Source organism: Phlebotomus papatasi, chromosome 1 (assembly GCF_024763615.1).
Source record: "Phlebotomus papatasi isolate M1 chromosome 1, Ppap_2.1, whole genome shotgun sequence".
NCBI classification, from domain to species: Eukaryota; Metazoa; Arthropoda; class Insecta; order Diptera; family Psychodidae; genus Phlebotomus; species Phlebotomus papatasi.
The window spans coordinates 49035013-49061686 of NC_077222.1; the positions used below are offsets into that span (position 1 = coordinate 49035013).

At 33.5% G+C, this 26674-nt stretch overlaps 1 protein-coding gene across 6 annotated transcripts in view; it reads right to left on the reverse strand.

Moving 5' to 3' along the window:
- Positions 1–26674, reverse strand: part of LOC129804860 (ecdysone receptor) — a 200656-nt gene that overhangs the window by 99707 nt on the left and 74275 nt on the right. For all 6 annotated transcript variants that reach the window (XM_055852534.1, XM_055852560.1, XM_055852527.1 and 3 more), the window contains exons 3-4: positions 5555–6224; positions 2759–2925 (exon numbers count right to left, since the gene is read on the reverse strand). In XM_055852534.1, the coding sequence (XP_055708509.1) occupies positions 2759–2925; positions 5555–5838 (451 nt within the window). In that variant the 5' untranslated portion in view covers positions 5839–6224. The remainder of the gene's footprint in view (positions 1–2758; positions 2926–5554; positions 6225–26674) is intronic.

The following is a 26674-nucleotide window of genomic DNA, read 5'->3' on the forward strand; positions in this document are numbered from 1 at the left end:
ATATTAATTTTTTTCCTAATTGTCAAAGAAAAATACATAGTATATCCATAAGGCAAATGTAGTATTAGGTGAGATTCTTAACAATCTCACTTACTATAATCCTAACAAAATTTCATGTCGTCCGATCGACCTCAAATTTGGCCAAAATGTGTTTCGCCACTTCCTGATTCCGAATATATATGTGGCTAAGTTACGTTCCCGGCCGGCCGCTCTTTGGAGCTTAATAGCTCCTAAACTAAAAAAGATATCGACTTGCGGTTTTCGGCAAAGGTTATATATCGGGTGAAAATTGCAACTTGGTGCATAGACCCCCCACCCCCCACCCCTCCTTCCGCCATTTTGAAGACCCCCCTTTTTTTGTTTTCTCAATAGCTCCGCCTCTATGGCATTCAGCGGACTCAAATTTTAGTATGTTATAGCTGGGCCTTAGAGCTTTCCATCAATACCAAACTTAAGGTCCCCCGACCCCCCTGACCCGAGCTATAAGGGCCCAAAAAAAAAATTCTTAAAATGGCCATAACTCCGGTTCTAATTGTCAGAATTTAAAAAGTGAGGGCTTTTTGGAAAGATCTCGTGAAATGCCACCTCCCCTTCTAACATCGCAAGTTCATAAAACCACCGCTAGGGGCGCTATTATTAAAAAGAAAATTTTTAAATCTTAAAAGTTAAATAACTCAAAAATTCCATTGTGCATCGCGCTGAAAATTTAGTATGTTGTAGCCGTTGATTATACCTATCAAACAAAAAAAACCTTAAGTCGATCTAAAACCCCTGACCCGAGCTATAAGGGGTCAAAGTTCGAACATTGACCGGCCTCTATCTCCGGTTCTAATTAACATAGCGACCTAAATTTTACCTTTTTGGTTTCGTCTCGATGAGCACTTTCAGATGGAAGTTCAAAAAGTCACCACAGGTGGCGCTGTGATAGCGTCAAAATTCATCGAAATTCAAAGTCACTTTTCTCAAAAACGGCATTGTGCAAGTTAATGAAATTTTAGTATGTTGTAGTCCAGTCTAGGACGTTTCCAAAATGGTGCGTATGCGCGCTGTGGTTTCAATAGAACCGGAGATATGAGGGGTCAAAGTTCACGAAATTCAAAAAATCATATCTCCGGTTCTATGTGACCGATTTTGATGAATGAGGGCTTAAACGAAAGATCTCACCAAATACTACAACTTTCTAGAATATTTGAACTTCGTGGGACCAACACCAGGGGCGCCACAGTCGAAAAACCAATTTCAATATCACATAACCTCAATTATCTCGACTGTCGCTGAACCGATTTTGATGATTACTTCAACATAATTGTAGAGCACATTTGTCTCTACATTTCGTCCATACATCATTTTCCACTCAGACTACGCTATCACTCAGATTTTGTCGTTTAAGTGTGAAAAAATTGATTTTTCCAATAATAACGCTTTGAAATCACTCAGATGCCAATTTGACTGCCTCTACTCCACCAAGACACTTAAAATAGGGGTTTAAATAGAAAGTCCCGCAAAATACAACAATTCTTTGATATAGTTGAAGTTCAACAAATGACTACTTGGGGCACTCTGGATGAAAAAACAAGTTAAGAAACAAAAAACCTCGCTTATCTTGGCTTCTGAGTAGTCGATGAGTTCAAGTTCTACGGCAAAATTATAGAGAACTTTCTGGTCTACATTTCACCCATATAACACTTTTCTGTCAGTTCATCCAAATCCTTGATATTTTGGTTTAAATACAAAATTTGTATAATTTCACGAATTTGATTCAAGATAACTGAATGGCGTCTCCCAACTTCAGCTCCAAATCGAATTTGCATGCACTCCGAGTTAGCTCACGTTAAGAATCTCACCTACATAAGCCGGTTAGGATTATCTGTCCCTTTTTCGCTTATAAGAGATTCAGAGGTTTCTAATTAGATCTGTATAACACTTTGTGTATCTATTAAAGCACTTCGTGAATTTCCTTTGCACATCCTTGCTCTTTTTAGATTTATCGTGAAGAAAACATCCTTTGCAACAAAAATAAATGTATATCCAGAGGATTAATAATTCGGCCTTAACAGGTTAGACTAATAATAATAAAGAAAAAACACTTCTCAAGGGTTATAAACTCACAAAAATATCTGTGTGAATAAACAAATTCTTTCTCCGCAATTAAATTATTTTCAGTCAAGTTTAAAGAAAAAAACAAAGTATTTTTAAATTGTCGAAAAGTAGGACGATTGGGGTTTAACTTCTTTTCTCTGATGAACCATCAATGACAATGTGTTTTCAATATCTATTTTTAGGATTTTCATTTGTTGAGAAATTACATTTCCTCTCTCAGACTATAATTTTCATCGATTTGCCTATGTACGATGTTGTTGAACTTTTCATGATTTTCTTCAATCAAAAATACATATATATCAATCCACTTATAGTCTCATGTAGAGTTAAATATGATTTATAATTTGAAACATTTTGTCACTATGCCATTTTCCCTGCCTTTCCTGTTGTTTATGTTGTGATGCAAATTATACACAAAAGCTCCAAGAGGATTACAAAAGCTCACCCTTCTTTACTCTTAACCCTCTCACCAACCCATATTAAATCCGAACCATGTAGCACAGTTTGAATTAAAGTGCATATAAGAGAAATTTATAGGCACTAAATGCCAATATAATTCACAGAATCTCAAAAGAATAAGTTGCAAATTTATGAGGGATCATCTAAAACTGAAATCGGGCTGTAAATTTCTCAAGAAAAAAATGAATCATACACTTACCTATTTTGCCATTGGGACTGTAAGGATCGTAGCTGCCCGTAGACATTGGCGATGGATATCCATTTGAGATGTTATTATAGTTATGACTCTGGGAACCTGGGGATGGACTTAGAGGTGGTGCTGAACTGGGTACACTACCCGGACTAGGTGAAGACAACCAATCGTCCCTGTAGACAAGCAATACGTGGAAATGAAAATGTTAGTAATGATAAGAGCTAATTATGGAAATCTAGGAGAACAATTTATTAATCTCAAAAAGAGATTGTAAAGAATCTTAAGTTAAAAAAAAATCTTTTAGCAGAGTGACCAAATTGCCCGCTGTCCGGTTTTAGGCGAATCTGCTTCTAAGCTCTTCGGAACAATTTGATGACGAATTATTAGTAAATTTATTGAAAATTCATTTTTTATTTTTCTAAATAATAAAAAAATGGAAAATATTTGAAATAAAAAATGAAATTAAAATCTACGAAAGACAGGACCTATCTTCAGTAATGTGATTTTCAGGATTTTCACTTACTCCTAAGTCTTTCACGATCCCAAACGTCTGGACACTATTTTATACAGAGTACAGCAACAATTGCAATATCGTAAAATTTTAAATATTATAAATATTTAAGAATATTGTCCATTTTGAAAAATTTACACTCTACATTGGAAAATCAACATTTGCATTTTAATACTTAAAAAAAACGTTTTTAATACCGTCGTTGCGGGTGACTTTGCACTTGTTTTTCTCTGTTTTTCAACTTTACCCTCTAAAAGTGGATAGTTAAAGTGAAAGGAAGGGATGAATGGGTAAAATTATTTGTATTTAGTTGTTAATGAAATGATTTTGTGCCACTAGCATTAATTCTATAAAATTTTACTATGTTAAAAAAATCAAGAAAAAATGCTTGCACTTGGGATAAGGTGCGGGTGACTTTGCACTTTTTAAAAAAGACTAAAAAAATCAACAATTTCTATTAATAAATGACAATGAAGATCTTCACATCTAAGAGTAAGATGCACGAGGTCTACAAGTTGAGGTAGGCGCCATCTTGATTTGACGTTCCTGTCCGCCATTTTGAATAACTGTCAAAACCTAAAACTGGTCCGATTGGGTTGAAATTTTAGTATGTTCTAGCTGATGTCAAGACCTTTTCAGAACGTATCTATGTTCCAGTCTACGTTAAGTAATTACCGAGATACCGAGGCTCAAGGTTTAAAATTTTGAAATATTCATATTTTGGCGATCTCTATTTTCTAATCTTGAATTTTAAAACCTAAACGAAATGCCTCAGTAACCATTAAAAATAGTTGAGGCTTTTATTTTATACATTTATTTACTCTTATACAATTAAAAATAAATAAACGAAAAGTGCATTTATTTATTTTTTCATTTTTGAAAAAAACAGTTTCTCAGATACTCAAATAATACGCTGCTGTTATAAACAAAAACATTACTTTTCTTTTTGTTTGTTTGTTAGATCTCATCACCTAGCGATAGTGCTGTCTTTTTTGTGATGGTTTCGATAAAAGAAGTTCCCCGTAGTTCTGTATTCATGAAAGTGTCAAAATTTTGGACTTGGAATCTCTGTATCCAGACAATCACTTGACGTAGGTCGGATTTTATATATGTTCTAAAAAAGCCTTGACATCAGCTAGAACATATTAAAATTTCAGCTGAATCGGATGAGATTTTTGTTTTGACAGTTATTCAAAATGGCGGACAGAAACGTAAAATCAAGATGGCGACCATGCCATCTTGTAGATCTCGGTCATTTTATCTTAAGTTCCCAAAAAATTGGATAATTTTAAGCCAAATTCTTTTATAATAAATCTTTAGGAAAACCATAATATGCAATTTTATAACATAAATCATAACGTTCTTACGAAGATAATAGTGAAAAAAAGCATTTTATTAAAAATAATGAACAAAATCGAAGTGGATTATTCTAGCCAGATAAATTTAGAATAGATTTGAGCAATTTACTACTCTGAAACCGCTTTTGGCATTAGACCTTCAGATAACTTTTTCACAGAGCCGTTTTTTGGCAAAATACCTATATTTGCATTTTATTGAATATTACTGAAACTACAAGTATCCTTTTGAGGATCATTGTACCTTACTTGGTCCATGACATATCCCTATATACTTTGACAGGGTAGACCAGATCGGAGAAGACTATCAATAAATGCTAGAATTAATGAAAGTCTCATGAACAGCAGAGTGCAAAGTCACCCCCCGAGTGCAAAGTCACCCGCAACGACGGTACTGCAATATTCGCTTTAAAATGATTTTTTTTTTCATTTAGCAAATCATTTTAGAAAAACTATAATTGGTTCGGAAATCAAAAATACTAATAAAATTCTTTTCTACACGTGTTATTATTCGAAATTTTCCAAGTTTGATAATTCCCATTCCGAATTAAAGGTGTTGAAATTCCGAAATCAGAGCATTCAAATTCTGAGTTAATGAGACACGGAATTGCTTATTTTCTAAATCTTTTCTGAAAGAAATCCGAAAAAGTTAAAATAACATTCCGGAAATGTTAATTTTACCCTGCATTATTGATCCGAAATCGGTGTAAATATTACACCAATTTTAGGTGTATTAGGGGTTAAAGTTACCCTTTTTCATGTTAATTTTACCCTTTAAAAGGTGTAGAATTAACGTTAAAAAATGTTGATATATTTTTACACCTAAAAAGTTTTAAAGTTACGAAGAAAAAAAGTTAATCGCACCCCTCTTTTTTTCTCAGGGAGACACGTAAATCTGTGTATGCTCGGAATTTTTTTTTTTTAATTTGAACCTACCCTTCCAATCGGGGTCGTTTCGTTGTGTAGACCACATGACCATTGGTTGTTGAACTTGTGGAGGCGGTATCATGCATTGGCTCTACTTTGACAGATGTCATAATAGCATCTTCAACCATACTGGCCGTTGAGCTGCTGCCACCACCCATACCGCCAACCATGACACCATTGCTCCCACCACCACCTCCTCCTGCATCCATTTGACTCAGCACCCCAACGAGTTGCTGCTGGGATGCACCTGGAGCTGGGGGTGGTACTTGATTGACTAAATTTACACGGTACATTTTGCTTCAAGCTCACTTCAGTTGCCAGCAACTACCCTTGAAGTTGATCGTATCACCGGAGATTGGGTATGAACAGGGATGGAGGGTATAGAGGGTAATTAGGCAAAAGTAATCGAAATGCTCAACTAGGACCAACGTGTTTGTAGTTGTTTTTTTTTTTAAACACTATTTTAGGGATGAGTGGGGAGAGAAAAGAGAGTCAACTGCTGCTTTCTTTGCAATTAGCCCCCTTTTGTGTTAATTAGCAAAGAACACTTGGTGCCAAATCTCTTTTTCCACTTGCAACGAAATCACCTAATTTCAAATAGGGATTTGCAGAACTCTCTGAATTTCTCCAATACATGCTGCTTCACCCCTGTTGATCTGCTCTCACTTGAATGTTAATTCTGTAATTGGAAAAAAAAGAAGAAAAAAAACATGATACTGTAGAGGTTTACTTTCATGCTGCATTTCTAGTAACATTTATTAAATGGATATGACGTAGGAGACTGTATAATGGAAATGCAGCCCATCAATGTCATGTACCCTGCCTTTTGCACTCTTGCACCCCCCTACAATGTCTCGTCCTGTGCTCACTCTCTCTCATCTAGCCAGCAAAAATATGGATCGAACTTGCTAATACCGTCATAGAACCGCACATGCGCTTTAAAAATTTGTAACAGAGACCGGGAAATACAGTATATAATATGTAATGTACGTACAGTACATCCTACATCAATGCACCTCATTAGCATATTTTGCAACATCAATATAGGGAATTTTTATTTCTAAGACTACCTCACGTACCATATCACCAGTGTTTTATCAAAACCCCCTTTTTCTCACGTAAGGCTACAAAAAATGAGTGTTCTCGAAAATAAAAGTATGCCATAACCATGATCTCCTTCAAGGAGATAAATACTATCTGTTTTCTCTATCTTTGAAACAATGTCTGTTTTTTGAGAACAACCATTCCATCAGAAAAATGAGGTTCTCAGCAAATGTGTACTCTCTAAATCTATACCTATATAGATAGGGACAAGCTGGGCAGCTTAGACGGGGGCAATTAAAATATCGGTGTTTATAAATCCCTACATAAAAAAAAATTGTAAAATTGTTAGCATTTTTTTGTTTTTTTTTTACAAATAATTGTTGGTGTAGGGTAAGTGTGCCAAATTCCGGCCAGCTTGCAATTTCGGCCATATTTTTTGTTCCTCAAATTTCCATGAATTTTTAGTTTTTTCATTCTCTTGAGATTGTACAATGCAGAAAAATAACAAAAAATGTCGCTTCGACGACCAAGATGATCTGAAAAAGACATTGAAAGAATTCTGGAAGGGCAAGAAACCATGAGAATGAAGGTGGCCGAAATAAGCCACCAATGCTATTTCTACTTTTTTATTCATTTTAAAATGTATTAAGAATGATTTTAGAGAAAATAAAAATGATAAACAGTCTGCAAGGTTCCAAGCAACACTCCTTAAAAAAGAGTAACAAAAATATTCAATTTTTATTAAAAATATTACATTTCAAACTTGAGACTTTGTCGCTTGTATGCAACTATGCCGAAATTTGGCACACTTATCCTCCTTATCCTATATTTGTTTGTCTGGCAAAAAAAAAAAACGAACAAATGACGAAATTTTACGAACATTTTTTGGGTGTTTACGAACATTCACGAACAAATGTTTGTAAAAGAATGAAAAATGCTGATTAAGTGATTTCGTAAAAGTACAAACTTTTACGAAATTTTTGGTAGGTTATACGATTTACGTGCATTTCGTAAGTCCCCAGTAGAAATTCGCAAAGATTTACGAACGATTTTCCAAATTATTCTATTTCTGTGTAGGGTAGTGTGGTATACGTTTTTTAAAGTGGTAGATTTCAAAACCTAATGTGTGTGTTTCAGAATGCATCATAAATATTAAAAATTTGACCTTGAAAACCCAAACATCACAAGGTCATTAGGAAGTGTATATGAAATATTCGTTTCAATTTACGTATGTATACGAAAGTAGCAAATATTGATGAAGCTGTTTTTCAAATAACAATAAAACGATCTTTCTACAGAATATGTAGAGCAATAATGGGGTAAAAATTAAGATCACGGTTACGATTCAAGGTTAAAATATGGGATGTTTTCTCGAGATCCGAAATTGATGTCATTCACTGTTTAGCTTTTCAAAACTATTTGAAACTGTTATCTTTGTATTCAAAACTGTCTAATGCTGGTCATTATTATTTACCTTTTTGACAAATTGTCTCATAAATTATTGGAATGAAAGAATTCCAATTGAATAAGTTCTGAAAACTTAAAAGAAAAAGTTTTACATTGTTTTCGAAAACAAAACTTGACATTTGTGTCCGAAATCCTCCATCCTCCTATAAGTGAACAAACTATTGAGCTCGAATTCATTTCACTGGCGTCATTAAAGGTGGCGCTGTGGCCATGACGATGTGAAAATTCACCCTATCTTACATTAGATCTAATCCCCCTATATCAGCCATGAAAAACTTTTCGACAAACTGTGCAGAACGGGAATAATGGATGTGGAGAAGTGAAATGGAGTCTGAAAGTAAAGTGAAATGTTCTGCTAGCAGCTTGCTCAACACATTCAGGTTGAATGTTGACTTTGTAGCGCAACATGAATGCCTGTGTGTGAGATGGTAAAAGTATGGAGAGTCTGATGAGAAAACTAGGTCAATGCAGCTTCTGGTGCTGCTGCGCAAGAATGTGGCGACATCGAAATATTCTTCAGTGTCTTCCCCAGTGCCCAGTAGCAAGTTCCTCTCCAGTACGCCATCATTAACACTGACTAGGAATGAGGTAAAGGCCGGCGAATAGCACTGGGCCGGGGTCACAGGTCACCACACTATGACATTGAAGCTGGGCCACAGATACACATGTGAATCGTCAGCATGGGGAAATTTTCATATATTCAATGAAATGATCGAAAGGGGATGTTTAAGATTATATAAATATACCCTATAATATAATGGATCCCAAAAATATATTTTCCAACAAAACACTAACGCTCATCGACCCCATTACATGGAATTTCATTCAATTTGTGTCGACAGCAGAAAAAAAAGAAAGGAGAGTAAAACTCTAATATCCTAAAAAGGGTAAAAATCCGTAAGAAAAACATTGTTGAGAAAATATTGGCTAATGGTATACAGTTTCAGAAGTAATAAATCTATATGTATTAAGTCTCTCCCTCAATTGGGGAATTGTAGCGCGAAAAGGGCAAAATCCGATGTGTTCTCCTAGGCCTAACCCCTTCATTTTATTCTCACAGCCATATTTCACCGACCCAGACCCACCCTTATATCTCGGATCCATTCACAGCCCCATCGAGATTTTCCACAACGCATATCCCCAACCGTGTTTTTATTTTCGTTCTTCCCCTTTCAACTCACTCAAGCTTGGAACCATCCATCCTGTCATCTCTGTTACTTTGCTGCGTACCATCAAATCACCCAGGCATATTGCGTAAAACCGAAGGAGCGAAAGAGACCCAGAGACATTATCTAAAGCAAATTTCATAAAGTTCAGCAGCCGCCCCCAAAAATATCCGCCAAAACCGTCTGGCCCCATTCCCCTACCTGTCTGCTATCGATCCACGCACTTTGATACAGAGCACATCTACATCACCAGGCGCACCACCATCTACCAACTTCCAAGATTTTCACCCTACTTGATGGATGTTACATTCGCATTTTCCAAGCACTTTGTTCCCCTTCGCATGATAGCCTAATTCCTAATATCGATTGTTTTCATCACCACAATTTTTTTTTCTGCCAGAGCTTCTTCTCCAGCCATACATAACGTCACAGGATGATTTTTCATCCGTCACAGACAATCCAGAAGGTCGTTGAGAGTCAAATTCAAGGGTATCCAGTATCCATTGTCTAAAGAGAATTAATTTAATTCGCAGGCGACTTACTGCAGTCGTCGGGTAATTAATTTCTATAAAACTCCTCAAAATACATCAATTAAAGCAAAATTATTCCAGAAGATTAATAAGTGTTTGCTATGGAGATGTCAGAATGTAGGGTTAGAAACTGGAAGTTGTTTTAGCATGTGATTGATTATCCTCAGCTATATCAACGACAAATTATATTGAGATTTAACCAGACTTGGCTTCTTGGCAACTTGTCCTTGATATTCTTCCATTATAGTCTTGAATTCAATATTTTTGATACCGTATCCGATATACCAATCTATATTCGAAAATTTGGGTTTATCTCTAAAATAGCACAACTCAATCAAGCAAACTATCAAATTGCTTATCCTGAGCAATTTATCAACTTTATGTGTACAGAAATTTTCTTAGAAGTTTTCATGTGCATAAGCACTGTATTCCCCAACATTGGAACAATTATACTAAGCTGAGAAAATCCTATCTCAAAATCTCTTTTACTCAATAATTTCACGATGGTGAATATGGTATAGTTAAACACTGTCTGTAGGATATATAAACTAACAAACGATATTTGCTTTTACCCATTGTGACCTTTCATCCAAGTATCAAGGACATTAGAAAGTATACACTACAGTTAAGAATTTCACAATTCTGGCATTTTCACTTACGGTGGGAGACTATAAAGGCATTCTATATTGCACTGAAATAGAGAGTAGTGTGTGCATGGCCTAAAATAGAATTTTCTTCATTCTCTCTATAACACCCAAGGAGTTTCATAATAACGGAATTGTCGCTTTCATTCGACGCTTTGGAATAGAATGCAACTTATGCATCACCATTACTATGATGTAACTAAGCGATGGGTGGTTACACGCAATTTTATTGTCATGAATGTCATCCACAAGAATTACGGGTTGAAAAAATTGAACTTTAGAGAGAATTTTACTTACAATTATTGTCGATTAACTTATTAGTATTTAAGTGCTACATGTCAAAAAATAAGTAAATCACAGCTATATAATTTATTATTATCTAACATACATAATAATTGCTAAAATCCAGAAGCCAATATCAAGATCAAGTGAATTCAGATTCAGCTATATAAAAAACAATAAAAAAGTGAATAATGTTGTTTAGGAATCAATATTTTAAAGTACAATATCGGAAATATGAAATATTAATGAAATAAAAAACACACAAATTACACAAATATTCGAAATATTTGAGAATTTTATTAAATCAAAAATAACTACTTTTAAAATTTATATTTTCATAATTTTCATCCGGAAAAATTTCATGGAATCAAAAATTTCCTTCGCTTTCTTTCCTACTTTCAATTAAGAGCTTAGTTAATTACATGACCCATTATGTGGAATACTTATAATTCTGAAAATTAGACTTGATAATGTATAAAGCTGAACGCACAATAACTTTGGTTTTGTAAATATGTTTTTGACATTTCAATAGTGAATGAAACACAGATCTAGTCATCTCGCTCTCTCTCAGTAAATTTTGAAAATATGTTTACAAAACAAAAGTTATTGTGCGTTAGGCATAACACTAAGCATACATGTTTTTCACTAAGTAAACATTTTTTCGAAAATAACTACTAGAGTGAGCGAGATGACTACGACTACATTTCATTCACTCTCAGTGAAATCTCAAAAACATGTTTACAAAACAAAATTTATTGTGCATTGTATAACTAATCATCTGGACAATTTCGAAATTATTTTTAACAATACAAAAATTATTGTATTGAAAATTATTAATGACATAAATATTGTAATTTATGGGCGGTGCTTTTAGCTGTCTCATGTAAAAATTTTCTATTATATACAAAGCACTTTAGAATAAATGTAAAGAAAAGATTTTGCAAACTTTTTCGTCAAGAACTGTATTTTTGCCGAAATATTAACGTTTTCTCTACACACAGTAAAAAAATTTACAACCACTACGATTGGTAATTTTTGCACGAGCGCTATGGTTGTAAATTTTGTGTATTGGAAAAGTTGTGTATTGGCAAAGTTGTGTATTTTCAATTTTATAAAATGGCTTCCTGTCTATAATTTTGATTGTAGAGCAATTTTGTTCGGTTTATTTGTATTATCTGTGATATGTCTCGGTATTAAACTAAGAAAAAAAAGAAAAAAAAAGAAAAAAAGGAAAAAAAAAATAAGAGAGTCTGAGACTTGAACCCATAAACTTTGCGTTGATGGTCTCGTGTTTTCTGCCTGCGCTACCGACTTGCTTACTTCTCTTCAGCAAATGGCCAAGAGTTCCATCGTCAATTTTTCTAATTTACATGATGCTTCCTCTGTTTTCTGTTATTACATAATTATTCCTAATTTTTCACGACTGAGGCACATTTTAAGAATCCAATGAATGATTCCAGAAGACAATTAGGCAGTTAAAAATGCAAAATCTATCTGAAATCTTAGAAAAATTGCAATAGTAAACAATGGAATTTTGACAGTTCTCACACAAATTTTCCAATACACAAATTTCCTTACACAATACATAATTTTACTAGCATTATGTTAGTATCGTACCACCACTATGATAGTAATTTTACAATTTACAACCATATTGCTTGTGAATTTACACAACTTTTCAAATACACAATTTTATTTCTCACACAATTTTTTACTGTGCACTTACAAATGATATTCTTCAAATTTTTTTTTAACGAAAGCTTCTCCTAATATGTGTAGGCCTTGTGTATCAATAGAATTTTAGATAGAACAACACAGAAGTTACATTGACAGCTGTCAATTGAATGCCATTTGTCAAAACTACCCTGACAGGGGTCAGTTTTTTCAATTGTAAAATAAAAACTGTGCATATTATTTTTAATCTTAGACTCCTAAATTGCACCTCAATGATTTATGACGTGAGGAAGTAGACTATTGTCCAACCTATAGACACATCACGAATTGTACCACCAGTGAGAGCAGACGCTTGAATATAATCTCTCACTGTATACAATGGTATATATGCAATAACGTATATAAATAGGAGTAATAGGGTATGAAGACACCACGACGATTTGATTATGGCGGCCGGAAGTGTTGTGTTTAGGAATGCATTTAGCTGTGCATACAGCCACAACGATAATTTCCTGCCTTTTTTCTACCATCTACAATTAACGTCGGGGGATAGAGTGAATGAAATTAAAGGACTTCTCAGGCGGGCATTCTTTTTCTTCATTTCGAGACATTTTTTTTTTACAGACAATTACTGTGTGTTGCCCATAAAATTCCAACCCCTTTTTATTCATCATGCCTTAAGCCATGGGCATACTGAGAAGTGCATTGTGGAGGGCAAGAAACTATCGATTGAGAACGGAAAAAGAATGGATGAATGTGAAAAAGAAGGTAGGAAATGGGTTAGTTTCATGATCATATTGACGTCATTGTAGTCTTTTTGCTCTCACTCCAGAACCACCATGGAGCGCAACCGGTTGATGGAAGGTTCATTGTTTCACTATATTAGTTTTTACCTTCATAGTTTTCACTATATGTGGCATTTCCCATAGATAACTATAATTATATATATATAGATTGTGATAAATGTATACAATAACACGTACATTTTTCTCTTTTACACACATATCACACATAAATTAATGCAATTTGTCTTCCTTTCGCATCATCCCTATACCACCAGAAGAAAACTGGTCGATGAAGATATATTGTGGTAAAACTTCTTTGGATAAGAAATCTTCCCAATAACCTGATATTCGTTGGGTATAATATAGAGGAGAAAAAATAGCGAGAAAAAGGTGTGATCATATTTGTAATGGTACTGTGAGATCAGTACAGAAGAGTATCAATGTGATCAAGCTTTGAGTAATTAATTTAGCGCAAGGGGTCATTTTATCTGTCGATCAATCATCCTGACATGGTTTGCGAAATTAACTACAGAAATGCCCAAGAATCCTCCAGTTGTATACTGCCTTCCCTCCCCATCGTGATCGCGTCCTTCTATTGCGTGGGAGTGATCTTTTGCCATGAACATAACAGATCATCAGTTGCGACTGCGACTAAATGGCCATGACTGCACATTATACGGTTCACGATCTTTAATTTTTAATTTCCACCACAACATCAAACATACGTATTCGTGTTTAGTTGCAATCTCGTTTGATTTATCACAGACATACTCAGTGATGTGACTTATTCGCGACGCTACATCACTATTATTACTACCATCAGGGGCATGACATAACCTATGTTTTCCATATGTTTCTAGCGAGCCTAAAAAACTTTTGAGTTTATTAGCTGCTTTCTGTCATTGTAGAATTAATCAGCCGAAAATACTAGTACAAAATAAAAGCCAATTTAACAACGAAGAGGCAACCGAAAACTCTTAATTGGCAACCTACGTAGTTTTGGAGATATCTCGTGAAATGTGTACGAAAACAGGGAAAAATTTACACTAATACTGGTCGCATTTTTCAGAGTTAATGTCACCCCCCTGACTACCATTATGTCGGTGTAATGCAATAATTTGCAATGACGGGCGGAACGAAAATCGAAAAGAAGGTAGGATTGAGGGCATGGAAAGTATACATTCATGCCAACTGAACAATTCGCACAGTGATCTCACACCCAACTTCATAAATTGACCTTGACGCTATGGCCAATTGAGCAATTCCTTATCAATTTTCATTTAGAATGCCAAACACTTGAGCAACTTATGCACCAAGCCCACCCACTCCAAAGCCAAAGTACCACGATTTCGATCATTGTGACTCTGCGGCTGCTCTCTCACGCAGCAGAAAATTTCTCATTATGATGTTGATTTTAAATGCACATAGAAAATGGCCAGTCGGTTAAATGTCTGACCGCCCACGCAATCACTTGCACCCATTCAATTTGCCCGTGCTCGGTTGTACTATTTTACTGCATCGAATCGACCAGTGCACCATCGTTTCCTATCCTCTCTTATTATATTGCATACACACCAACTACACCACCTAACACTTTATTGATACTAAAGTGCAATGGCGTGACTCTCGAGCTTGAATCAAGGTCACACAGATGGATTTTCTGTTGGTGTTCTCTTACAAAAGTCATTTATCACTACCGTAAGTGATACTTCTCCTGACTTTTTATACCTCTCACTTTCTGCCTCTTACATTTAAAAAAAAAAACATTTCATCATAATTTTATAATGTGAAAGGTCTTTCTTCGTATCTTGGCATAATAATGAAGTTAACCTCGGAAGGTCATTGGAAGGTTCACAGATTTAAAAATACATATAACATCAAAGTTGCGTATTCGAGCATGTTGCTAAAAAACATTCAAAAATTTTAATTGAAGACAGGAGTTAAATGAAAGGATACTTTGCCTAGGTATCGTTATTATATGTAAATTTAATGTTACGTTAACTTCAATCTTGAACTGAAGTGTCAGTGTAGAAAAGCATTTAAAATTTTCAATAATTTCAACAAAATGTATTACTAGTTTTGTTTAACTCTTAGTCCGTTTTTAAACCACAGGTTTAGCCTAGTTTCCGAGGGTCTCAAAATCTTAAACAATCGATTTTATAGATTTCTCACTATCTAATAATTTATTTGACATTAATAATCCAATCATAAGTCAAAATTTTACAAAAATCTTGACAGATAAGAAATTATTATAGAAGTTAAGCCATATGGCTAAGCCTAGATCTGAAGCCCGTATTACGCATCTTCTGAGACTCTGGCGGGTACCTAAAGAAAAATATGGATATTCTATTCAAATCAATTCAATATATTTCTCCTCAATTAATGCTTGGTTGCGGCTACCGCCGACTTAGCACGACCGATCTCATCAAGTAAACAACAGAAATCCTAAATGACATATCGTATATGCCACGATTTTTTAACAGTTTTACAATTGTGGAGCTCAGAGGCAAAATGACACATATCCTATGGCTAAAGCATAGGATATGTGTCATTTTGCCTCTGAGCTCCACAATTTATGTTTAGAATTACAATGGAGAAAATATTTTTTGAAGTATTCAAAATCTATAAAAATCCAATTCTTCTGAATGTTCACAAACTAATAGGATTATTCAAATATAAGTTTTTTTTGTAGAACTTCAATGAATTTCTGAGCTAAAATATTTTTAATCAAAAAATGGCTTACTGCAAATGCTGGCGGTCCTGAAAGAAATCTTACATCATATAAAATGATTTGTAAGGAATGTCCAAAAAGTAATTTCAGCAAAATAAAATTCTTATGTTCTGAACTGTTTGCAATTATGCTGCCTGTGTCTTTTATACTCGCTATACATCTCGTCCTTATCCTCATTGACTTTTATATCCATCCTTTGCCATAAAAATGATAAATCGCACTGTACTCTCGGGAGATATAGTCGTAAATTTCACCACAAACAGTATGGTATTGAAAATATTTTGGAAATGCGAACGTGAAAATGACACTTTTGTCACAATAAAGAGATTCCAACCCACAAACAAGGCAAAAGTGACATGAACTGAAATATGAATAAACCACAAGTCACGATGGTCACTTATTCGATTTACTCTGTGAATGATGTATTACTTGTGTGCTACGCAAAAATTTTCCAATACTTTATATTTTTGTCCCCAAGAAGCATCATTTCTTGTTTCACCTCCTCCGTCATGCCTCACATTCCTCTAATGGACCAACAAACTGACAACTCAGTCACTTGGACAGAACGTACATTCTCTGTTTTTCTCTCATACAACAAAAACGTGAGTTTTGTGCAAATCAGCTTTCTTTTATAGTCAACAAACGACAGAATATATCTATCTTTACCTCTTGTATATACATTATATACACTTTTTTCCTCTTTTTGCAAGTATATATAGACAAGAAAAAAAAAGATTTAATTTGCATATTTAAATTTTGGCCATATACCATAACATTTCAATTTACATCACACCATGGCGTTTCAGAAGATATTTTTTTTTTTTGGAAAACTCTTAAGGTAAGAAGATCAATTAGTGAATCAAATTCTTAGTATGACTTTTGCCAATATCTCTCTTGCACTATGAAAACATTTTCAGTGTATAAATTCATTAAGCAAACATTCGTCGGACATTTATAATGAATGCCATGATCATTTGTTGGCTGTTTGCCAAGAAATTGAATTCTAAAATACCGAAAAGGATGACGACCGATTCCTCCTCAAACATTGTCTTACGAACACTGTTTTGGATGCAACTAATTATACTTTTCCCAAAATATTCACACTGAAATACATCTCAGTGACAGTGGTACATAAAATTTATTTCATATTTGCCAAACAAAATTCACATATTGAAATACACAGAAAATTAATAAATTTATCTATTACCCACATAATATGTTAAGATTTATCTAATAAAGTTCTTATCATATTTACCTTCAACTTTTTTTTTGCATTTTTTGTTAAAGTGAATAAAAAAGAAACGGCGACAAATCATCTCAGCTTTGCGAACTGCTCGAACTCTTGACTTAAATGTATTAAAAGTAATATAAAAAAGTTTTTTTAACTGTCGAAATAAGGAAAACTTCGTGCTCATGGAGTTTAACCTTTTTGCAAAGCTTTTACTCCTTATTTATTATGTTTAGCGGTTCATTCATAGTGGATTTGTATCACTAATCATTCAAAAAGTTCGTCCAAGCGGGTTAAGAAATACGATTTTAGTCATTTTTAATATGTGACCTAGAAAAATTGGATTAGGAATAATTCAAGGTCATTTTCATAATTGGATAAAAAGTTTGCCTCATCCAAATTAAAAAAAAAATATGCAAAAAAGAATCATACAATTGGATATCAAAAAGACGAGGCTCGAGAAGCGAACTGGAGAAATGAAAATAAAAGTTATGTGAACGGTTCTGGAGTCGACTTATAGATCATCCCCCTAAGACCCCAACCCTGGCCTTTATGACAGCCAGATGTAGAGACAGATTAGAAATCATCGGACTCACGAAATATCAAAATACTGGATCCCAGGGAGGGGAACTCTAGTAGAGCTTGAGAAATATTGAAAATTCATAATTTTCCATAAGGGAAAATCTTATATTATACAAGAAGTAAAGTTTAGAGACCGTTATTCAAGTTATATCAATCGCAATTTCAAATAAATATTACATGGAAATTTTTTAAATAACATTTTCTCTTTGGTATGACTGCACAATTGCAGCGCATGAATGCATGTGGGAATGAGCTAAAAATACCATCAAACACGTCTAAATAGTTCACTAAAGGGTTAATAGTCTACATTTCGTATACAGTTGAATACCACACTATTAACCTTGATATTGCACTCAAGCGAAATAGATTACTCTTAATTTCATACTGCATTTAATTCACAGACGACTGATGATCATTTCTTTTTGCACTCAGACACAAAATTTGATATCATCCCACGTATAAATTGTATCTTATCGTGCATGTGACATTTTGGGAAATTAGATTTTCCTCTTTAGCTTAAATGGAAAATTTTTACAGAGACACAATCTTGCATCAGAGGGTTAAATTTGCAATAAACCTTCTTAAATTCCATTCTAATCTTAATTCTTTGTACAAGAAAATCTCATCTAAACTCAAGAGAATTATGGGGGAGAAAAGTGAGAAGGTTGATGGTAAGATAGAAGTGAGAGTTATATGGGTAAATTTTGTGCATTTTATATGTTCTCAAGGGCATCTCACCCCAAACTAGAAGTCATCCCAGAGGTATTTTCAATTTTCCACGACAACAGCAAATGTTTGCAATAGATTGCATGCAACAATTCATAAACCATATTTTATCGTGATGAAGAGTGAATGGTATGACATGGAAAATTATGTATATATATATATTGCATATTCTTACACATAAAAGCCAGAGGGACACAGAAACAATGAAAAATTCTATATTGCAAAAATTGTATACAAACATCAGTGTTACAATATATTGTCAGGTATACATCAAAACCAAAAATTCTTCCAATCTCATTCAAGTAATTCAACAATAAAATTCAACCCCCATAATCTGAAAAATTTTCACCTGCAGTAAGCTACAAAATTCCCACCCACATCGTAACGACTGTAACGATATGGAATCAAAAGTGATTGTGGAGCACGAGACCGCAATGTACAGGGGTGTCGGTAAGGTATACTAACTGCTGAGAAAATTTACATTATATACCCATTCAAGCAATCTCATACATCTTCCTCCCAGTACTCCCTTAAATACCATAGAATTTTCTCAATATATACATGTATATATCATATATAAATGTAGAACACACAATTTCAGTTTATCGTGCAGAAACTTAACTACTATAAACTAAACCACTAAACCATTGCATTTTATGAACAGAACCATAAGCCACTCACTGGCATCACAAATGATGAACAGGAAAACTTGTGGGGCATTCAATGAAAATGCAAGTGACGCCATTTTTAAGTATGTTCAATCCACCCTTGAGATTTAATAATTTTCTACAGAAATTCTTGAAAACTTTGTTTAATCCGTTGCAAAAATTGCATTTTAAATAAATAAATACTAATAAAATATAGAAGATTCCATTATAATTTAAGCTTTATGCAGATACAATATTAAATACAAAATCCCATAAAATATTTTAGTCCTGTCATATTCTTTAATTTGGTAAAGTTGGTGAATGTTCTGAACGCTAAACAAAACTGAAAACACAATGACATTAAAATATTTTATGGGAATACATTTTTAATTACATCTGGATAATGATTTGCTTGTTATGGCTGTTTATATAAATAAGCGAAACAAATGAGATTTAGATTTTACTCATACTCTTTTGTCGAAACGTCAAACACATGTTAAAACGTTAAATGTCAATCATTCAATTAAATAGCAACGTCACTTTCCAACTAAAATTTTGACATTTCATCTATGTACATTTTAACCACTATTTGACACTTTGACTAAAATTATTTATTTTACATAAATAATGATATTGAACTATTGAAGAATTGGCAGTATTTACCTTGATTGAAGGACACTAAAAGACTAGTTTGCATTTTAAATACAGTCATTCGGTATTAACTCTTTCGCGTCATTAGGGTCATATATGACCCGGGGAAAAAACAATTTCTTTTGACTATTTACATTATTTGAAATCTATCGGTTTGTGCACGACATCATAATAGAAGGATGTAAGATTCTTGGCTAATTTTCTCAAGACTTCAGATATTCAGGAAAAGAAAATATTTGAGATCAAAAATCACGAATTTCGAACTTTGTGAAATGACTTTTCTTTTTCAAAATCTTTTATATTCATATATTTTTTTCAGCAAAAAGTTCTTTAGAAATACAAAATAGAATATCCAAAGATTGTATATTGCATATTTTGATATAATAAACTACTTTCAATTTTCCAGAAAAGCCGTGTAGAATTTTCCGGGTCATATATGACCCTATAGTCCCCAAGGGTAACAGTGTTTTCGTCCCAAACCTGCAGCGAAATGTAGTTGGGACATTGTTTTTCTTTGTGAAATGCAGGTGGGACATCTTGCTCCTGGACATTTCATCTTATATCTGATGAATTATAACATATTTTGCAATATTTTAGAGTATTCTGCAAGCGTCTCATGTTGTGCAATTGTATTGTGTATGAATAAATATGTGGATAAGTTTATTTTTGCCAAATACCACTCAAAATATTGTGACAGTGACAGTTCAAGGGATTCAGGAAGATTCCTTGAACACCAGGAGTACAGTGTTCATCAAGACAATCCAGTTTGCCATGGTTTTGGCCAAATTAATAACTTCAAGCAAAAAAACTCTTAAAAAGCCCGTGATATAGATTTTGAAAATGGTAAATACACTTCCCTTGAGGACAACAGGGTCATATATGACCCGGGGGTTTTCCGAGTTTTCACGCAATGGAAATTTTTTTTCCTCTCTGAACTATTATATTTGATCATAAAGCATTAGGAAAAACTCAATTTTGCATGAATTCATCTGCTGAATAAAAGTGGGACGCGAAAGAGTTAAGGATATTGCTGGAACCGAAAAAAAACTGCATGAATTCGCAATTAACGACATTGAATATTTGCATCCCTACGGGCGTGCAGCAGATAAAATTGGGAAAACATTTTCGATCAGTAAATTAGTAAATTTAGGCAAGTAAAAAATCCATTTTGGTCAGTAAAAAAATTAAAGTGTTTATAATTTTTCTTAATTTTCTCTTTGCCAATAAAATTTTACTTAATAATTGAAATGTTAACTGACCATTTTTACCAAATTAGAGTCTCAATTTGCTGCATACGATAAAATTTAATTTTACTGACGAATTTTAATTGTTTAGTGGCTGATTTGATTTTTTATTCATTTGTTATTTTTGATCATTTGGAAGGATTTCAAAAATATTCCATTTATAGTGGCAATAAAGTGGAAAACTCAATACTAATTTAAATTTAGCTCGATGAGATACAAAGCTTTTCCTGCCCAATTTATATAAGAGAATGCTAATTTTTCTCATATGATATTCAAACCTCTAAAATGCAACCATAATAAGGAATTGGTATTTACATTAAAATTTGCATGCGAAGCCCATTACAGCAGAATTAAAAGCATTTATACACCGATGAACTTACAAAATAAATGCCAAATCAATTTTTCTGAAACAATTTTCAAAAATTTGTCCATGTCACAGAAATAATACACGGTATCATCATCAAGGGTCCCTTTTAGTAGTCTTGGTTTAATTCATTGCTACCATTATCAATTGTAATAAAACACGCAGTGTTTTGTAAATAAACTAATACAAACAGATGACATTGTGATCACTCTCTATATACAATATGACTTTCATCTATAAAAGTTGAAACATGAATAAGGTCGATATAACAAGATGTTATAGCATCCAACATCATGCAAAATAAACAATATGCATCTGACAATTTTATCTTCTGTTTACACTGTAATTTTGTATTATAACCTCTTCTATTGTTTATTTGCATATAGAATATCACGAATCTGTATGAAAAGTGAATTTTGAAACTAAAATATAAGTAGAATGGGTATAGAATTTAGTTTTACTGACAATGCTTTAAAGAAAGAACTTTGATTTCATCCTTCCTAATGGAATATTTCCCATGTTTGTTAGATGCAATAACTTCAGAGCAGTAAGAGCAACGAAGGAAGTCTTTAGCCTAAAATTAATTCAAGTAAATATTTACACTTGAAAAACTTCTGTCTTGTATAAAGTCAATCTACCCTCAATATTTTCTTCTTACCAGATGTCTTCAGTATGTCTCTATTTTCATCAAACTCTTTGTAAAAATTTCAATATATCATTCTACCGGTTTTATATCTCGAATTCAATATATAGGTAATGAACGGTTCCTTCTTTACTGTTATACGGGCTTCAGACCTAAGACTTAGCCATCTGGTTTAACTCTTGGTTTAATCAGGCACGATTTTTTTTTAGAAAATTGTTGTTTAGGATTGGATTATAAGGGTAAATGATTCAATATTTTGAAAAATCAATAAAATTGCTTGTTATTTAGATTTTTGAGACTTTCGAGAACTGGGCTAAACCTCCAGTCTGAAGCCGGCATTACTAATCTAACTGAGGATTATTAAAATTCAGTTCAAATAAGAGCAATCTGAAATGTGTTAGCTAAACATTTGATGACCATCAAATTTATACCGGACATACTTTTCATGGAATAAAACTATCCGAAGTCGACTTAAAATATAATGGAACCTTGTATCAAGCTAAAAGTATAGTACTTTATCACGTACGGATAAACAGATTCGTCCATCTGTCTCTTTAGAGACCTTAGAAGTTAGATGGTTAAAATGCCAAACAGTTCACGATATCATTCAGGGGTAAATAAGTTTATGGTTATCGAGTGAATCGTGAGTGACAGATCGGCTGATTGATGCTGGATCAGTCACTGTGATCGGCTAATCAGTATCCAAAGTGAACCGTAAGTGAACCGTTAGATCTCTTTACCCCCTGATTTCGAATCGTATTTTCACGCTTCATTTTTTTAACAAAGAAAAGTCGTCAATAAACTTGAAAAGTCAAACTTTCAAACCACGATTGACTTTAACTTTAAAAGTTTAAAATAACGCTAATCCGTGCGACATCTGAATTTATTCTTCGTTTTAACTTTTATCTACTATTGATGGAGCAGGTCCTTTAGTTTTTTATTCATATTAACATTTTAAAAAATCGCTTATCCTTAAAATATAAAATAACTATGTTCTTTATTAAATCTTGAAAACATATTTATAGATTTTTTTTATTTTGAGAATCTTTTAAAAGTTATCCAGACGGTCTTATTGTCTTTATACGCCAAAGACCTCCTTTATAATACCTTTTTAAGGTGAGAGTTTTGAAAAGCACTGTAGAGTTCAGGCCCAACTGAATTAGGCATAAACTCATTTAAAAGGTATTTAAATCTCGGACAAATTTGAATTGGTTCCAATTGGTTATAAACCGATAATGAGTAATGCCATTATGTTTAATTTTTAGCATAATTATCATTAAACAATCGAAATAAAAGAACTATTAGACGATTAAACGTATTGTTTTTTGTTTTTTCAATTAATATAGCGATCATTAAAGAAAATGCAATAAAATTTTATAAACAACTCATATTTGAAAATCTGCGTACATTTAATTTAGTATTTGGTGTAGGTTGAATTTCAATGCGACCCAATAGGAAAGTTGAGCATGAAATTAACCATTGCCAGAGGTTATCGCACCCTTATTTGTTGATTTCCCTATCGTCCAATGTATGTGTTATATGACATTAAACTACGACCAGATGCAATGTACAAGTGCCACAGTGCTATGCAATCGTTTGACACATGAGAAAACAAAATTGTCTTGTTTCTCACTCTCTCTGTCTACCATTCGCCTTTGATCATATATCTTCTTTATTTTCTCTTTTTTTTATTTTTACTATAACACACTTCCAAATGCATTTTATGTGTCGACTCTGGCACGCAATGCACTTGACGTGCAATTCAATTTATTGTTGTATTCTATATACCAAGATTAAATTGTGTTGCTATGTACACATGAAAGGAATATCCTATGCTGTAGTTTATAACAAATTCACATCGTCACTGACTTTAATCTTATTATTTGTTGTGTAAAAGCTTATGGGACATTTAATATCATTTTGATTCTTTAATCTTGATACATTTTATCATGTCTACACCACAAAAGTCACAAAAAAAAACCCATCAAATGTCCTAAGAAAATAATGCCATAATTCGCGGTCTGACATTTGCTATAGCAAAATGTACAATTTTTATGACAAACACGGGCCCGTATTTATGTTTAACTTGTTCTATTTAGAATCTTACATGACTTCACAATTCTTCTATTTTAATGTGCATTTAAATTGAAACAAATGATTATGTTGAGGAATATTCATTTTGTAAATCTAATTCAAAATGTGCGCTTTCGTGTAGAAAATTCCCTCCAATAAATATCCTGTGAGCGTTTGTAAGAAAGAAAAAAAAATAGCATCATATACATGCAATCCAACTTGGTTTGGGAGAATGCCTTAAGGTGGTACTATTTTTAACAGTGTATTACCCCCTTTTTATTGCCCATTTCACAACACAAAGCCCGAGAAGTTGTGCAACATTTTTCAACACTCACCACAAAAAGCAATACAGTATTTACTGCATATATTTGTGCGATAATAACCCTGATGTATATATTGTCGGCAAACAAATTTAACATTGAGGCAGTCCCCAATTCATTGCCCCATTCGCCCCCTTTCATTCTTTAGTTTTCGCGACTTTTTTTATTTATACATATTTTCACGACAGTTCCATCGCTTATTGAGAAAACGCACATTTTGTCACTCATTTTAGATCCAAAGACTATGATGGCCTCTACAAACAGATAAATTTATGTCCATATTGAAGCAAACTCCCTATGCTTATGTAGGAAAAATTCAGCAATATGGACATACATTTCTCTAGTTTGTAGAGGCCATAAGTTTAATAATTTTGGTTCAATTTACTTCCATGAATTTGACGAACAACTTGGTAGGTATGTTGTTAATTAAAATATTTCTGCACCAATATGCAAGTAAAACAAATAACTAAATTCACAGTAACGCTGTGATGCCTCCTCCTTTGGCCAAATTTTGAAATAAAAAAAAAACGTTGGCTGAAATAAAATTAAAACGTTGTTGGCTCATAATTTTATGATTTAAGCTCAAAACTGCTAATCCTTGCCTAATGAACAAAAAAAATCAAATTAAATCCATCTTTGTGTTTCCATTTTGAAAAAGATTGGGCGGTAAAGCATCATATGTTTTGTGCCTTATGCCTTATACGGGCTTCAGACCTAAGGCTCAACCATTTAGCTTAACGCCTCTAATTCTACATCAGGCATGATTTTTTAAGAAATTGTTGTTTAGGATTGAATATTAAGGGCAAATTATTCATTATATTTTCAAAAATCAATAAAATTGCTTGTTATTAAGATTTTTGAGACCTTCGGGAACTGGGCTAAACCTCCAGTCTGAAGACGGCATTAGACATACTTACGACTTAAGCTGAGAGACGGCTTAACGTAATTATTATCAAAATAATTATTAGTTTAGATTTCCATCAGTTTCTGACTAATCCGTCTCTCGGCTTTTAAGCCAAGATACGTCTTAGTTAGTGGGAAACTGATAATAAGTAAGCTGATTATGGGAAACTGTTACAAGTACGCCATCTATTGGCTTAAGTCATAAGTGTGTCTAGAGCATTAGATGCCATACTTCAAAAGTACTGTCATGTCATTTACAATTTACTGGTTCACAATCGATTTGAACCGGTTTACAAGACACTCAAATGATCTCCCAAAAAGAGCTTAGAGGTTATGCAAATGATTTTGGAATAAAAATTACATATCGGTTCATAACTAATTGGAACCGGTTCAGAGTTGGCAAAAATTCCAAGAAAATAAAGGAGTGCCCGTCAAAATCTTGAAAGCCAAAATCTCGAAAGAACCAAAATACCAAAAAAGCCAAAATACCAAAATTTTAAAATGTTCATAGTTATGCCCAACGCACAATAACTTTTGTTTAGTAAACATGTTTTTGAAACTTCAATGAGAGTGAGTGAGTTCTAGATTAGTCATCTCGCTCATTCTCATGGGAAATTTTGAAAACATGTTTACAAACAAAAGTTATTGTGCGCTGGTCATTATGCCTAACGCACAATAACATTTGTTTGTAAACATGTTTTCAAAATTTTCTATAAGTGTGAGGGAGATGACTAGATCTAGATCTCACTCACTCTCATTGAAATGTGTCAATTGTCAGAGTGTTTATAGTCATTTAGAGGATATTTGACCATATAAATCATAAAAAATTCAATGGTTAAGTGAATAAAACGTGATCTCTTGGAAAATTTCCATTTTAACCGATAATTTTTCCATTTAATCATATATATTTTTCCGCTACCTAGCACGTATTCATCTCTACTTTGCAAAATGAGAAAGTTTGTGGACCTAAGTAAGTTTGTATATATACAAAAACAAAGCATTTTTTGTGTTCATCCAATAAGACATCAATTCCGCGATCGTTTAGTCTGGTATTTCTATTATTTATGTCTTCGTGCTATTCAATGAAACAATATAGATGAAATTTCCAGTGCATAAAATCATCTTGCAGACATATTGGCAAATATTTGCACTACCTTCACATCATTTTCATCACAAACCCAGTCCTAACCTCGCCACGGTGAAGTGTGAAGGTGAAATGTACGCGAAAAAAGGTGAAAAAAGATATGCACTAAGACTAGACTTCACACTCACATCAGAGAAATTTGGCTTTATTCACTGGATGTGCTAAAATTTTCCTAATGTCCTTGAAACATACAGATGAGTATCCATGGAGGAAAAGACGAAAAAAAAGTGAGCAAAGTAATGAAAAAACGCATAACAAAAGAGAGAATATCGTTCAATGAC